This window comes from Globicephala melas, chromosome 3, assembly GCF_963455315.2.
Source record: "Globicephala melas chromosome 3, mGloMel1.2, whole genome shotgun sequence".
Lineage (NCBI taxonomy): Eukaryota > Metazoa > Chordata > Mammalia > Artiodactyla > Delphinidae > Globicephala > Globicephala melas.
In genome coordinates this window covers 111579832-111593556 of record NC_083316.1, presented here as the reverse complement: position 1 = coordinate 111593556, position 13725 = coordinate 111579832, and the positions used below count along the sequence as shown (strand labels likewise).

General features: G+C 42.0%; 1 protein-coding gene across 2 annotated transcripts in view; it reads right to left on the bottom strand.

The window, feature by feature from the left end:
- SEC24A (SEC24 homolog A, COPII coat complex component) overlaps positions 1-6246 on the bottom strand; it is a 64160-nt gene extending 57914 nt beyond the window's left edge. For both annotated transcript variants that reach the window (XM_030869588.2, XM_030869592.2), the window contains exon 1: positions 5668-6246. In XM_030869588.2, coding sequence (XP_030725448.1) covers positions 5668-5764 — 97 coding nt within the window. In that variant the 5' untranslated portion in view covers positions 5765-6246. The remainder of the gene's footprint in view (positions 1-5667) is intronic.
- Between the last annotated feature and the right edge of the window lie 7479 nt (positions 6247-13725).

Below are 13725 nucleotides of genomic sequence, written 5' to 3'. Positions count from 1 at the left end.
GGGGCTTCCCTGGTGGCGCAGTGATTGAGAGTCCGCCTGCCGATGCAGGGGGCACGGGTTCATGCCCCGGTCCGGGAAGATCCCACATGCCGCGGAGCGGCTGGGCCCGTGAGCCATGGCCGCTGAGCCTGCGCGTCCGGAGCCTGTGCTCCGCAACGGGAGAGGCCACAACAGTGAGAGGCCCGCGTACCGCAAAAAAAAAAAAAGAAAAAAAAAAATAGATGCAGGTGATTGCTTCTCAATCACCCAAACAGCAGCTTCAAAAACAAAGAGATACTAGGTTCTACCTTTGTAAATTCCTATTCTATAGGACTCAATGGAATCCCAGAATTTACACTAGTAAAATTTTCATGTACTGGTGATCCTCACATACTTCAAAATGAACTTTGTGAACTTTAGAAACCAGTGACATATAAAAATGATTGACATATTATTATTCATGAAATCTAGAATGTAAAACTTAAAAGATACTTCTGATACACTATCTCAATGAATACAAAATAAAGGTTAACTTTACAAGTTTCTTCAAGGAAGCCTACTGAACAGTCACAAGAACACAATGAATGAACTACCTTTTCACATAAATTTAATAGTAAGGTAAGGGGGGAAAGATCTCACACATCAAAATACATTCTGATCACTTAAAAAGTTACCAATTGAAACTGTAAGTGCAACAAATGGATGCTACTGCATGAAAACAGCTTGTGAGTCAGTCACTAGACATACGGGTTTTAAGAAAGCGATCAAAGAGGAAGAGCAAATATTAAGAATCAAAGTGGGGGTATAGGCAATTTCAGGGTCTACAAGACGTTTATGAAATGTGATACTGAAACAGCAAAGAAATGGACTCAATACTAACAAAAGTGAAGGTCAGGTCATATATTAATTACAATCCAAAGGAAACTAAGCTAGGTGGCAATTTCAAAAAATATCAGCAAATGTTTACTCTAATTATATGTATCCACCTACATAAAGAAACCAAAGAGAAGGTTCTGATCCTTGATTCAGGCATAACTACCAGGTAAGCTGAATAACAGTGGTTAAATAAGACTGCCTAGTTTAAAATCTAGGTTCCACAACGTATTAGCTGTGTGACCTTGAACCAGTTGCTTGACCACTCATCTCAGTTTCCTGGTCAGTAAACCTAACAGTTCTCTTATCATAGAGCTGTTGTGAGGATTAAATGAAATGATGCATATAATGCAACCTAGCACAGTGACTGGGCATACAGTAAGTAAACAGTAAATGTTAGTGCTTACTATTACTATTTTATGTCTTTCAGGAGTTCCCAGTCTAACAGCAGAGACTAACCAGAAGCCCAATGCAGTAAGTTCTATTAGAGGTATGCAAAGAGTCTTATGAGAGTCCAAAGTTACTGTGCCCACAGAAAACATTAAAGGGAACTCAGCCACAACAATCAGTATTATAGACCACATGCCAATCTTATTCTCAACATGCTTTGATCACGACTAAAGACTTCCTATATTAAAAATACAACATCATAAATACGGTTCTCCTCATAGTGAAACTAAAAGAGATTTACATTTCTGTCATGCCTAAAATAGAGAGATGAGCACAAGTCTAGCATTTAAACTGATGACCAACCCCCCCCATATTCTACTGTGTTTTAGCAGATACTACTGTACAAAAATCCACAGAAAATTTCACCAGAAAAAAAAAGAAGTTGAAAATGAGCTCAAATCTCATCATGAACAAGTTGACATGTGTTTAGTGAACTAAACTGCAAAATACCCAATTCTAAGATATTCATTCGATAAAACTGGTAATTCCTTAAATGTGCTAGAAACCGTGTGAGTCTGCTGGAGAGAGGATGATGTGCAAAAACAGATATTCTTGTCCTCATAGGACTTACAGTCTAGAGGGAAAGCTAATATTATTTTATAACAGGGTAATCTGGGTGGGAGAGAGGGTGTAGAATATCCTTCTCACTCTTAATCTATAAGGGAAAAAGTTGACTATTACATAATATTACAAAAAAATACTATTAATAAAACTATAGTTTCTAACTGCCTTGGCAAATTGACTCAAATAGTCAATAAGGAAGCTAATTAGAAGTGGGAGGCATGGGACTTCCCTGGTGGCGCCATGGTTAAGACTCTGTGCTCCCAATGCAGGGGGCCCGGGTTCGATCCCTGGCCAGGGAACTAGACCCCAAGTGCATGCCACAACTAGGAGTTTGCATGTCACAACTAAGGAGCCCTCGAGCTGCAACTAAGGAGCTAGCCTGCCACAACTAAGACCCTGTGCAAACAAATAAATAAATTAAACAATTGTTTTAAAAAGTGGGAGTAATGATTTGCCTTTAGCCCTTATTACATGGTAATCAGATGAAGATCTGCCAGTTTAAGTAGTCTTGCAATTTCACCATCAATTTCTACAAAGGAAATAAGTGTACACAAATCTACACAGAGACTTAGAAAAACCTGTCTAGACAAACTTTGGATTGTAGTGCAATGTAACAATCAACCACATAAAGAAATGTCCAGATTGAGGCATCCTGTAATATAACGACACTATACAATATGAAAGTAAGTTACAGAAAAGTGAAAAAGGTGACTCCTCAGTCACCTTTTAGATTATAATCTAAAAACAAAACAAAAGATCCAACTAAACTGTAATATGTAATTTAAGCAAGCTACATCAAACCTGAAGCGTAAGAGAATTCAATAGAATATTTAAGCAGCAATAAGTGCCTAGAAAGAATTAACCAAAAAAATTAGATTCCAGCACTGAACTTTTTTTTCACCTTCTAGAGAAATATCCTCCCCTCCAATTCTCCACCACATCCCTACTCTCTTTATTATTAGTGGGATGAACAATAAAGGAACCCAATACAGGACATTAGCCATTTTACTGAGAATACTTTTTCAAAAAACTTTAGAAATGGGGCTTATAAAAAGAATGTCAAAATTATATCTTAACAAGGGTATATACCACATGACCCAGCTATTCCACTTCCGGGCATTATCTGAAGAACACAAAAACACTAATTCAGACAGATATATGTACCCCCGTGTTCCCTGAAGCATTATTTACAACAGCCAAGATATGGAAACAACCTAAGTGTCCATCAGCGGATGAATGGATAAAGAAGATGTGATAAATATACACACACACAATGGAATATTACTCATGCATAAAAAGAATGAAATCCTGCCATTTACAAGAACGTGGATGGAACTTGAAGGTACTATGCTAAGTGAAATAAGCAGACAAAGACAAATAGCATATAATTTCACTCATATTTCGAATCTAAAAAAACAAAGCAAGTGAAGAGACAAAATAAAACAAAAACTCATCAATATAGAGATCAGATTAGTGGTTACCAGAGGGGAAGGGGGTTGGGAGATGGATGAAATGGGTGAAAGGGCCAACTGTGTATGGTGATGGATGGTAACTAGACTTGTGGTGGTGATCACTTTGTAGTGTATACAGATGTCAAATTATAATGTTATACACTTGAAACTTTTTTTTTTTTTTTTTTTTTTGTGGTACGCAGGCCTCTCACTGTTGTGGCTTCTCCCGTTGCGGAGCACAGGCTCCGGACGCGCAGGCTCAGCGGCCATGGCTCACGGGCCCAGCCGCTCCGCGGCATGTGGGATCTTCCCGGACCGGGGCACGAACCCGTGTTGCCTGCATCGGCAGGCGGACTCTCAACCACTGCGCCACCAGGGAAGCCCCTGAAACTTATTTTTTAAGAAGTGGGGGATACGGACTTCCCTGGTGGTCCAGTGATAAAGAATCCACCTTACAATTCAGGGGACTCAGATTCAATCCCTGGTCAGGGAACTAAGATCCCACATGTTGCGGGGCAACTAAGCCTGCATGCCACAATTACTGTGCTCACGCGCCTCAACTAGAGCCCTTGTGCCGCAAACTAAAGAGCCCACACGCTCTGGAACCCACATGCCACAACTACAGAGCCCACACGCTGTGGAGCCTGCGTGCCACAACTACAGAAGAGAAAATCTGCATGCCACACTAGAGAGAAGCCCGAGCACCACAACGAAGAGCCTGCACACAGCAAAGAAAGATCCTGCGTGCCTCAACAAGATCCAACACAGCCAAAAATAAATAAATAAATAATAAATATATATTTTTTAAAAAGTCGGGGTACATATTTGCAATCCTATGATTTCCTTCCCTATCTGACTCCAGAATTGGCTCTGAGCAACCGGTATACAGGGACTCTTTTCTTACTCTCTTTTACATTCCTAAGGACAGAACTTAAGTGTGCAACAAATGTCTGTTGGACTGGATCAAATCAACATAGTGACAACATCTCCAACACAGTACATACAGTGGCTAAATTGCTTTAACATTTCAAAATTATCAAAAATATACTTACATATAAGTTTACATGCATATTTACAAGATTTGCCATTTAAAGCTCATGTAAAACTGCAATTTATAGATTATAAGAAAAAGCCACAGTCATATGACATCTTGCTTAAGAGTTTTGACCTTAAAGTGAAATGTCTTAAAATAATTTCATCCTCGGTGAAAATGTAACTAAAGAGCCTAGAATAAAATGTAGTTTACATAATGTTACCGTAAATTTGAAAAAGAACAACTGATTCAACTTAACACCATTTCAGTGCTTACCCCCACTTATTCTTGCTTCTGCCTACATACCTGCCTACTCATAGACATTTTTAAAAGTCTTTTAGAGCCTTCTTTGTAAAGAAAACAGTAGTCTCTAAAAACAATGTAAATTAGCTATTTTAGTCATTGATTATTTTCTCGAACTTCACAGCAATCTTAGATTCCAATGGACAACTTAAGCATTTTAATATTATTCTACCAGTTTTGTTTCCAAGAACCAAAGATTTATAAGTAAATTGGTAACTTGGCAAACTGTTGGCAGAAAATCTGTCTTTATTATAACGATTATAATAAACTTAGCAAATCACAACACACGACAATTTAAAGAATCCTAGAAGGGGTATAAAATTAGAAGACACCCTCACACCAAATGACAAATTATAGTGCCACATGTACACTCTGGTCAGAGGTTCAGAGACTTGTGTCCAACCACTTTCCAAGTGATGTAAAGACCTCTGGAAATCAAACAGGAGATCTCCCCTTCTAAAGCTGAAAAACTGAACGAGGGGGCCTAAGTACAATTCGGGGAAGGTTCAGGGAGAGATGAAGCAGGCCCTAAGGAGGTCTCGCCAAAGCACAAGCATCCATTCGTCTCCGCAAATTCACACTGAGTATGACCCTCACGTCACTGCAGGCCCGACGGGACCGAAATGAATCAGACCCCAAACTCTGCTCTCTAGAAGACATGGGTGAAGAGGCGAGGAGGGGAAAGGCACATAAACAGGCACTATGAGCCCTGTATGCCAGTTCTGAGGTACGGACCGAATCTGTATTCTTCACCCATGTATACCCAGGGCGTTACATACAGCAAGTGCTCAGTGACTGTGTGCTGAACGAAAGAATAAATAAATAAATATGGAAAACAAAGACGAGCCGCGGTGTCCGTGGCTCTGCCTCCCACCTCCAGCCGTTCCTGACACGGGCAGAAAAGTCACCCTCCCCTCAGACGGCGGCAGCAACCAAAGGTCAGCTCGAGCCGGGGCCCAAACTTTGCCGTCCCCAGCGCCCCGTCCCCACCTCCCACCCCCGGGCGGCACTTACCGTTAGTGTAGGGAGACCCCGAGGCCCGGGCGGCCCCGTTCTGGGCCTGGAGGCCAATGGGGGCGCCGCCAGAGGCCGGTATCCCGGGCTGGGACATGACGACGATGTTTATCGGGGTTGGAAGGGGCTGGTTGGCGTCTGCGGCAGCGCCAAGCCGAGAGTTGAAAGACGACTGCTGGAAGCGGAGGGAGGGGGCTAACGACTTAGAACTGAAGGCGGGATAGAGAGAGGGCGGCGCAGGAAGCCCTAGGCATGGCGCCGCATTCTCCCTAGCCCGCCGGCGGTGACTGCTTGGTCTGGGGGCTGAGGCTTGGAAGTCGGGCCGGTGGGGCCGAGAACGCCGGGCTGGTAGGCAGCAGCCAAGCGGAGAGAGACGTAGGGAGGCCCCGGCCGGAACTGCCTGTCAGCCCCCGGCCGCGCAGGCGCAATCGGGACACGTGGCACTTCCGCCTCCGGCCTTGCAGCTGCCGCCGGTATAGGTGAGCTCTTCTTTCCCCGCAGGGCTGCCCTGAAGCCACCTGACAGCTCCGGGTGTCCCGGGCCAAAGGACGGAGCTCGGCCTCTCCTGCCACGTCACTCTCACCGTCGGCCGGAAGTGGCGTGTGTCACCGATACGGAAATCCCCGCCCTGATGAACGTCATCTAGCCGGCACGGCCGGGATGTGAGGGCAGTCAGGGTTTGAGTGGAAGCTTTCGTGGGGTGGGAATGACAGTTCCTCTCCTCGAGTTTTTGTGAAGATTACCTGGGAGGACAGACGTCATCGTCCTCTGCTGAGACTGTGCCGAGTAGCTGAGCCGATTAATGTTCGTTGCAGTATTTCATTTCACATTTCATCATCATATTCCAGGTGTAAATTGTAAGGGATTTTTAAAAAAGGAGTGGTTAATTATGTACATGTGTTCAGAGTAATCAAATCGAAGAGGAGGCCTTTGCTTTTTGACCGGAGGATTCAGAAGTCATTTTAATTTTGAAACTCGCTGATTCATATAGCATAGTCACGCCAAAGTTCATTAACAGCATATTTAAATGGCAGTTTTATTTCCTCTTCTAAGAGTTTGCAGTAAGGTACAACATTCAAACTTCCTTTCTAGTCAAGGAGACTTTTTTTTTTCTTACAAGTAGAAGATTTTTTTTTAACTTTTGAGGCCAAAGGGAGGTAGAAACTGGAGTGATTAGACAACATAATTAATGATCTCAGTAGTCATCTTAGCCACCTTCATTTTACTTAGGTTTTCCTGTTCTGAGCTGATGATCAAGCCCTTCTTTAGACTGCAGATTTGTACTGTTCATTAAAATGTCATAACAACAGTTTCAAAACCGGTGAAGGGTGAAGTACATCTTACTTAATTCACTTAATATCAAATGCCTATTATGAAATGTTATATTACATGCAAAAAGAGTAAGAACTAAACTGCTGTGTGATGCCTGAAAAATGAACAGTAAGAATTCAAAACACTAAATGTTAACTTTTATCCTTTTTTTATCATTTGCCTCAGATGTGTAAAAATGTGTTTGCTGTGTATGAAAAATTAAACTCCTTTGTACAGTATACAAGACTTCTTTAGGATGAAGATGATACTTTTGGTCAAACTGTTTTCAGCTTAGAGCCCCTATAACCAAATCCCAAATCACGTATCCCAAGAACACTTGAAGAGATACACAAACACAAGCCTCTTAATGGTTTAAAGAGAAACCTCAGAAACTGAACCTCCCTGAGGTCAGACAGAAAGTCAGCGTCACTCTTCAAAAGAGCAAATCCTTAGGCCTGGTCTCAAACTTGCTTCAGTTGAATTCTTTTTTTTTTTAATTCAACTTTTAAATGATCTTGGTTTGTTGACCTTGGCACAGGAATTTGATTTGGTTAAATCAAGGTTTCTCTGGACTTTGTTCTGTTTAAGCAATATCTGTATTGAGAAAAAAAATACTGATGAAGAAGAATTAGCCATTTTAAAAAGTAGATAACCTCTGGTTAAATCAGGTTAAATAAACATAAATAATTTGCTAATAAGTAAACAGTGCTTCTTCTAAAATGTGTTCCACCCCTAAGTATCCCTGTTGCTACTATCACCCCCACTCCAAAAACAAGAAACAAAATTAATGGTTAAGTCTTTCAAGTGTTTTTTACATTTTCAATGTAGTCAGCTTTAAAATATTGAGGAAAAACACATAATTTGTCATCTGCACACCCTTAGGAATAGTTGGAAGATAAGTGTAAATAACTGAGGTGAGACAACATATTTAAACAGTTAAGTGCTTTTCCTATTAAATATTATCCACACATTACCAAATCCTTCTCTGGCTTCTTTAAGTTGGCCACATAAATTTTATGGAAAAATTATTAGTGCTATTACCAGTTGTTAAGGGTATCGATATTTCTTTGGTCAATTATTTATATCTACCCTACACTACCATACACTTTTCTAAGCTAATGTCAGTAATATATTCTACTTTCTTATCCTGATTTTCAGAACAACAGGACCCTTCTACTGCATATGCCCCTTCATATTTTTATCTATGTATCACATTTTCTGCACATTATTTTCAGAGCCTTCAACCCTATTTAAGAAAATGATATACAACAAAATAAGTGACACAAAAGTGTTTGAGTAAGGAGACAACACTGTACAAAGAATATTTCATTAAATTTGATTACTTATTTAGACCCAAAAGAGGGAGATGCATTCCTAATAAAATTTGCTGATTTGCAGAAGTGGACTTTGGCTCACACCAGCCTAAGTCCACTTTGCCTGCCTGCTCGCGACTATTGAACTGTCAGCTGATAAGCAGGATCAATCCTGTTTACTTTTCAGGATAAGGGAAATTATTTTAGGTCTCCTAGTTTTTTGGGTTTTTTTTTCTATTTCTATTTCAAACAAACAAACTAGTTTCAATTACAAACAGCAGGTTTGTTCTGAAACTCTCTTGTGGCTCCACTTTAGGAACAGTTCCTCTGGCCTCATTTGCCTCTCACAGGACATCTGTCTGTATCTGAAGTCAGTAGCTCTGAAGGTACATTACAAGTACAGTCATCCCACACCAAGCCAGTAAATCCCATTGCTTTCTTTGAAAACTTTTCATCTTTATGTAGTTCTCACTGCCCACTCTGGTTAGTTATTATCATCTTGCACCTGAGCTATTGGGATGGTCTTACTGGTTTCAATCTCTCCCATCCATCCTTCCTGCTGAATTGAGCTCCTAAGTACTGACTCCATTTTTATTTTCCTATACCCCTAAACCTGTAATTGCTCCCTTTGCCTGCTCCATCAAGTTAAAGTTTCTCTGCATGGCTTTTCTCATCTCATTCTGAGTAAAATCCAAAGTCCTACTCATAGCCTACAAGGCCTCAGATGACTTGACATTACTACTTCTCTCTCCTCATCATCTTCTACACTGCCTCTCACTCAGCACTTGCTATCTCTCTAGCTACCCAAGCACAAGTCTGCCTTAATACTTATGTCCATTACCCAGGATGCTCTTCTTCAAGACACCCATCTAGCTCAATCTCTCACCCCTTCTTTAGTCAAATGATACCTTATGGTGAGGCCCTTACTGAGCACCCTATATAACAACATACCCTCTGTGCTCACTTTCTATCCCTCTTACCCTGCTTTTTTTTCTTCATAGCACTTCTCATCATTGTTATATACTTGTGTTTATCTTTCTTCAGTGGAATAAAATTCTATACATATCGTGACAATTCTAAGGTAACCTTTTTTTATATAAGTTTATTTTATTTAGTTAGTTATGTTTGGCTGCATTGGGTCTTTGTTGCTGTGCGTGGGCTTTCTCTAGTTGCGGAGAGCTGGGGCTACTCTTCATTGCAGTGCGCGGGCTTCTCATTGCGGTGGCTTCTCTTGTTGCGGAGCACGGGCTCTAGGCACGCGGGCTTTAGTAGTTGTGGCTCACGGGCTCTAGAGTGCAGGCTCAGTAGTTGTGGCGCACGGGCTTAGTTGCTCCGCGGGATGTGGGATCTTCCCGGACCAGGGCTCAAACCCGTGTCCACTCCATTGGCAGGAGGATTCTTAACCACTGCGCCACCAAGGAAGCCCAAGGTAATCGTTTTGATTTCATGTCTGTCTCCTTATTTAGAGTGTAAGAAAGTAGAGCCCAGGGCCAGTGTCCTATTTACCTCTGTATTCTCAGCACTTGGCTTGGGGCCTTACACTTGACAGGTATTCAATAAACATTTTTGAATGGATAAATTTAAAGCGTCATCTGTTCCAATCTTCTATTCTGAATATTTTGAGCCTCACTAATTCACTACTGTAAGTTCATATTGCAACTGTAGCCCAAACCACACCACTAGCACTTGTTTCTAAACTATGTTGTTCTCTAATTCTTTTATTCTTAACTATTACGCTGCATTGTGTCCCATCTGATACTGACCTGGTAGTGTAGTTGAAATAGTGTCAGCCTCTGGTCAGACCCTATCGCCCCTGAGTAGCACTGGAGGTACAATATCAAATGCCAACTCTTTTTCCTTTTCTAACTCTAAAGATATCGCTCTGTCCCTGCCCCATCTACACACAACCTGGCACCATGGTATCAGAGATCTGAGATATAAATTCCCCTTTAAACCTATCTTTTCATCGTACTTTCTACTCATCAGCTCTTTCACTGATTTATTCATTCATTCAACAAATATTGATTAAATGCCTTCCATATGTCAGGCACCAAGCAAAAACAGAACAGGATAGATAGGATCTCTTCCTTATGTGGAGTTTACAGTGGAGGAAATGCAATAAAAATGTAAATAAATATATCTTTATAAATTTCGAATTTGATAAGTGCTGTTGAGATATTGGTAGTGAGATAGAGAATAGGAAGCAAGGATCTGATTTGGATAGGAGGGTTAGGACATGAGGTAACATTTAAGCTGTGATCTAAAGGACGAGGAAGCTACCCATACAAAGGGAGAAGGTGGGGAGAAGAAGGACACTGGGCAAAGGGAACAGCACCTACAAAAGCCCAGAGGGAGGAATGAGCTTGCTGTGGTGAACAAGGTAGAATGGCACAAGGTGAAATTCGAGAAACACAGGAGGCAGAGCAGCAAGAGCCTTATAAGGCATTGTAAAGAGTTTACAGACTTTGGGAAGCAATTGAAGAATTGTAAACAGCGGAGTAATTTGATCTAATTCATGCTTTAAGATGAATCCATTAAAAAAAAATAAGTGCAACAGCTGTGAGGGTAATTGACTGGTGGGGAAAGAAGAGTTGTTGCAGTAACCCAGGCCACAGATGATGGTGGCCTGCAGTAAGGTGGTTGTAGTGGAGAGAGAAGTAGACTCACTAATCCAAGTTAAAACTTTGGTATTTCCTTTACTTTTGCTACCAACATGTAATCAAGCATGTCTGACTCCCTATTTCTTTGCTCCCACTGACCCAGCACCGCCCCACGTTACCTCTCACCTCTGTGATTGCAGCTGTCTTATTACTGATCTCAGCTTTCAGTCCTGACCTGTTCCAATACAACCCACGCACTGCTGCCAGAGCAAACTTTCAAAAATATGACTGACCATGTTCCTGTTCTGCTCAGAACCTCTGAAAGGCTCTACAGTTTGGGAGTCAAGGTCCCTGGTAGTCCAGTTGAAAGCTATTTAGTCAAACCATAATACTTGCCTGATGTTTTTCCCATCTCTATTCCTTTCAGAATGTTATTCTCTCATTATGATATATTATCCCTGCTGGATATTAATCCCCATTTTACATATACAGGAACTGAAACTTCAAATGGCTAATAATGTTAGAACCATAGTCTACAGCTAAGGGTTGTACTCTTAACTATTATACGCTATTAAAAATGCAGCCATTGGGCTTTCCTGGTGGCACAGTGGTTAAGAATCTGCCTGCCGGTGCAGGGGACGTGGGTTTGAGCCCTGGTCCGGGAAGATCCCACAAGCTGTGGAGCAACTGGGCCCGTAGCAACTGGGCCCATGTGCCACAACTACTGAGCCTGCATTCTGGAGCCTGCGAGCCACAACTACTGAAGCCCGAACGCCTAGAGCCCATGCTCCGCAACAAAAGAAGCCACTGCAATGAGAAGCCCGTGCACCACAATGAAGAGTAGCCCCCGCTCGCCTCAACTACTGAAGCCCGGACGCCTAGAGCCCATGCTCCGCAACAAAAGAAGCCACTGCAATGAGAAGCCCGTGCACCACAATGAAGAGTAGCCCCCGCTCGCCTCAACTACTGAAGCCCGGACGCCTAGAGCCCATGCTCCGCAACAAAAGAAGCCACTGCAATGAGAAGCCCGTGCACCACAATGAAGAGTAGCCCCCGCTCGCATCAACTAAAGAAAGCCCATGTGCAGCAATGAAGACCCAACGCAGCCAAAAATAAATAAATAAAAATGCAGTCATTAAAATTCATGATTTAGGAGAATACTTAATTACATGGGAATGTTTTTAATTTTAAATGTTTTACAAAACTGTTCATGGTATGATTATAATCTTATAAAACTGGTTATATCTGTGAGGTGTGACAGAGGGCGATTTTTGTTTCCATTATGTTTTTCTGGATTTTCCGAACTTTTTAACCATGACTAAGTATTATTTTTATAACAATAACAATCTTCAAAAAGATTGGGGGTAAATATCTTATGTATCCTTTAGACTCTCCTCAAACATTGATATCTCCTGCCTCTCCACTTCCTCACCCCTACCATAAGTTTGTACTTTGCTATCCTTTCTCTCCTCCTACCTTCTTTTATAGTTAGTTGTGAACAAACACATCTCCCCACCAAACCGAAAGGCCCTGGAGGAAAGAGACTGTCTTGCTTATTGTCATTCCCCCATTCCTAGTCAATTTACAATCTGTTGCTGAAGTCAGCAGGAACCATAATTTAGATTTCTATCTAAAGGGTCACTAAAATGCCAGGGATATCAGGAAAGAAAGGCAATCCAGGAAAAGAGCTGTGGAGTAATCTTGAGGAGCCTGGTGAAGGGCCTCAAGCTACTTAAAAGTATTTATTAAACCAAACTGAATTTAAGACTAGGTGAGTGGAAAGGAGAATAGAGGTGAACCCAGACTGGAACAGCAGGCTCCTCCACCTAGACCAATGGACTCCAGGGAAATTCTTTAACCCCTTGAGGACAAAAATGTACCTAGGAGTCCTTCATATTATGAATGAATCACTAGCTCATATGTATTAAGCACCTATTGTATGCCAAGCACTGAAAACGGGTTCAAGAGAGGAATGGCAGATATGGTTCTTGACCTAAGGAAGTTTCTAGAATGCCTGTTGGGGGAGGCTATAGATAAATAATCATACATATTTAATTGTAAAATTATAAGCAAGATAACTTCAATGATAAGGTAAATTGTACAGTTGCTGGGGAAACCTGAAATAGAGGGCTTAACCAAGTCTGAGAGGGAGGCTTTGATGAGAGAGCTATCTGTGCTGAGACTTGAAGAGTGTGTAGGAGTTAGCAGGGTGGAGAGGAGAGATCTGGGGAAGCAGTTCTGGCAGAAAGAATGACAAGTGCAAAGGGAGGACCAATGGAGTAAGGCATTTCCTGAGGCTGGAACGAAAGAGGGGGAGATCCAGCTGAGCCAGTTACAGGCTTTGTTGGGAATCTATCAAATAACTCTGCTTCAGTCCGCAAACACCTCCTTGTTCTGTCCGCATCACCTAGAATCCTAGGCTTAAGAGCAATCTTGGAAGTGCTATAATCACACTTTCATTCAAGGCACTCAAGTATCCCCATTTGAATACATTTAAGAAAAGTAACATCCATGAGCAAAGAACGGCCGCGGTCAAGACAGTCTTGTTTAAAGCTCATAGTTACATTTTGTAAATTACTTGTTGAACTCAAGAAACAGGTGCACTTTGAAAATGTATTTTTTCAGAAAAGCATGTCACGTATAATCTCCCCAAGCTAGGAACAGGTGTTACCTTCTCTGCCTAGGCCCGCAGCCCGTGCAGCCCCTTCAGGCGTGTATGGGGAGCAGGCCCCAGTTCTGGGAGCGTTCAGCAGTGGGACTGGCCGCGGAACCGCCAGGAGGCGGAACTAGAGGCGCACGGCGCTGCTGTCCTGCGAACCTTCGGGAGAGAAGCA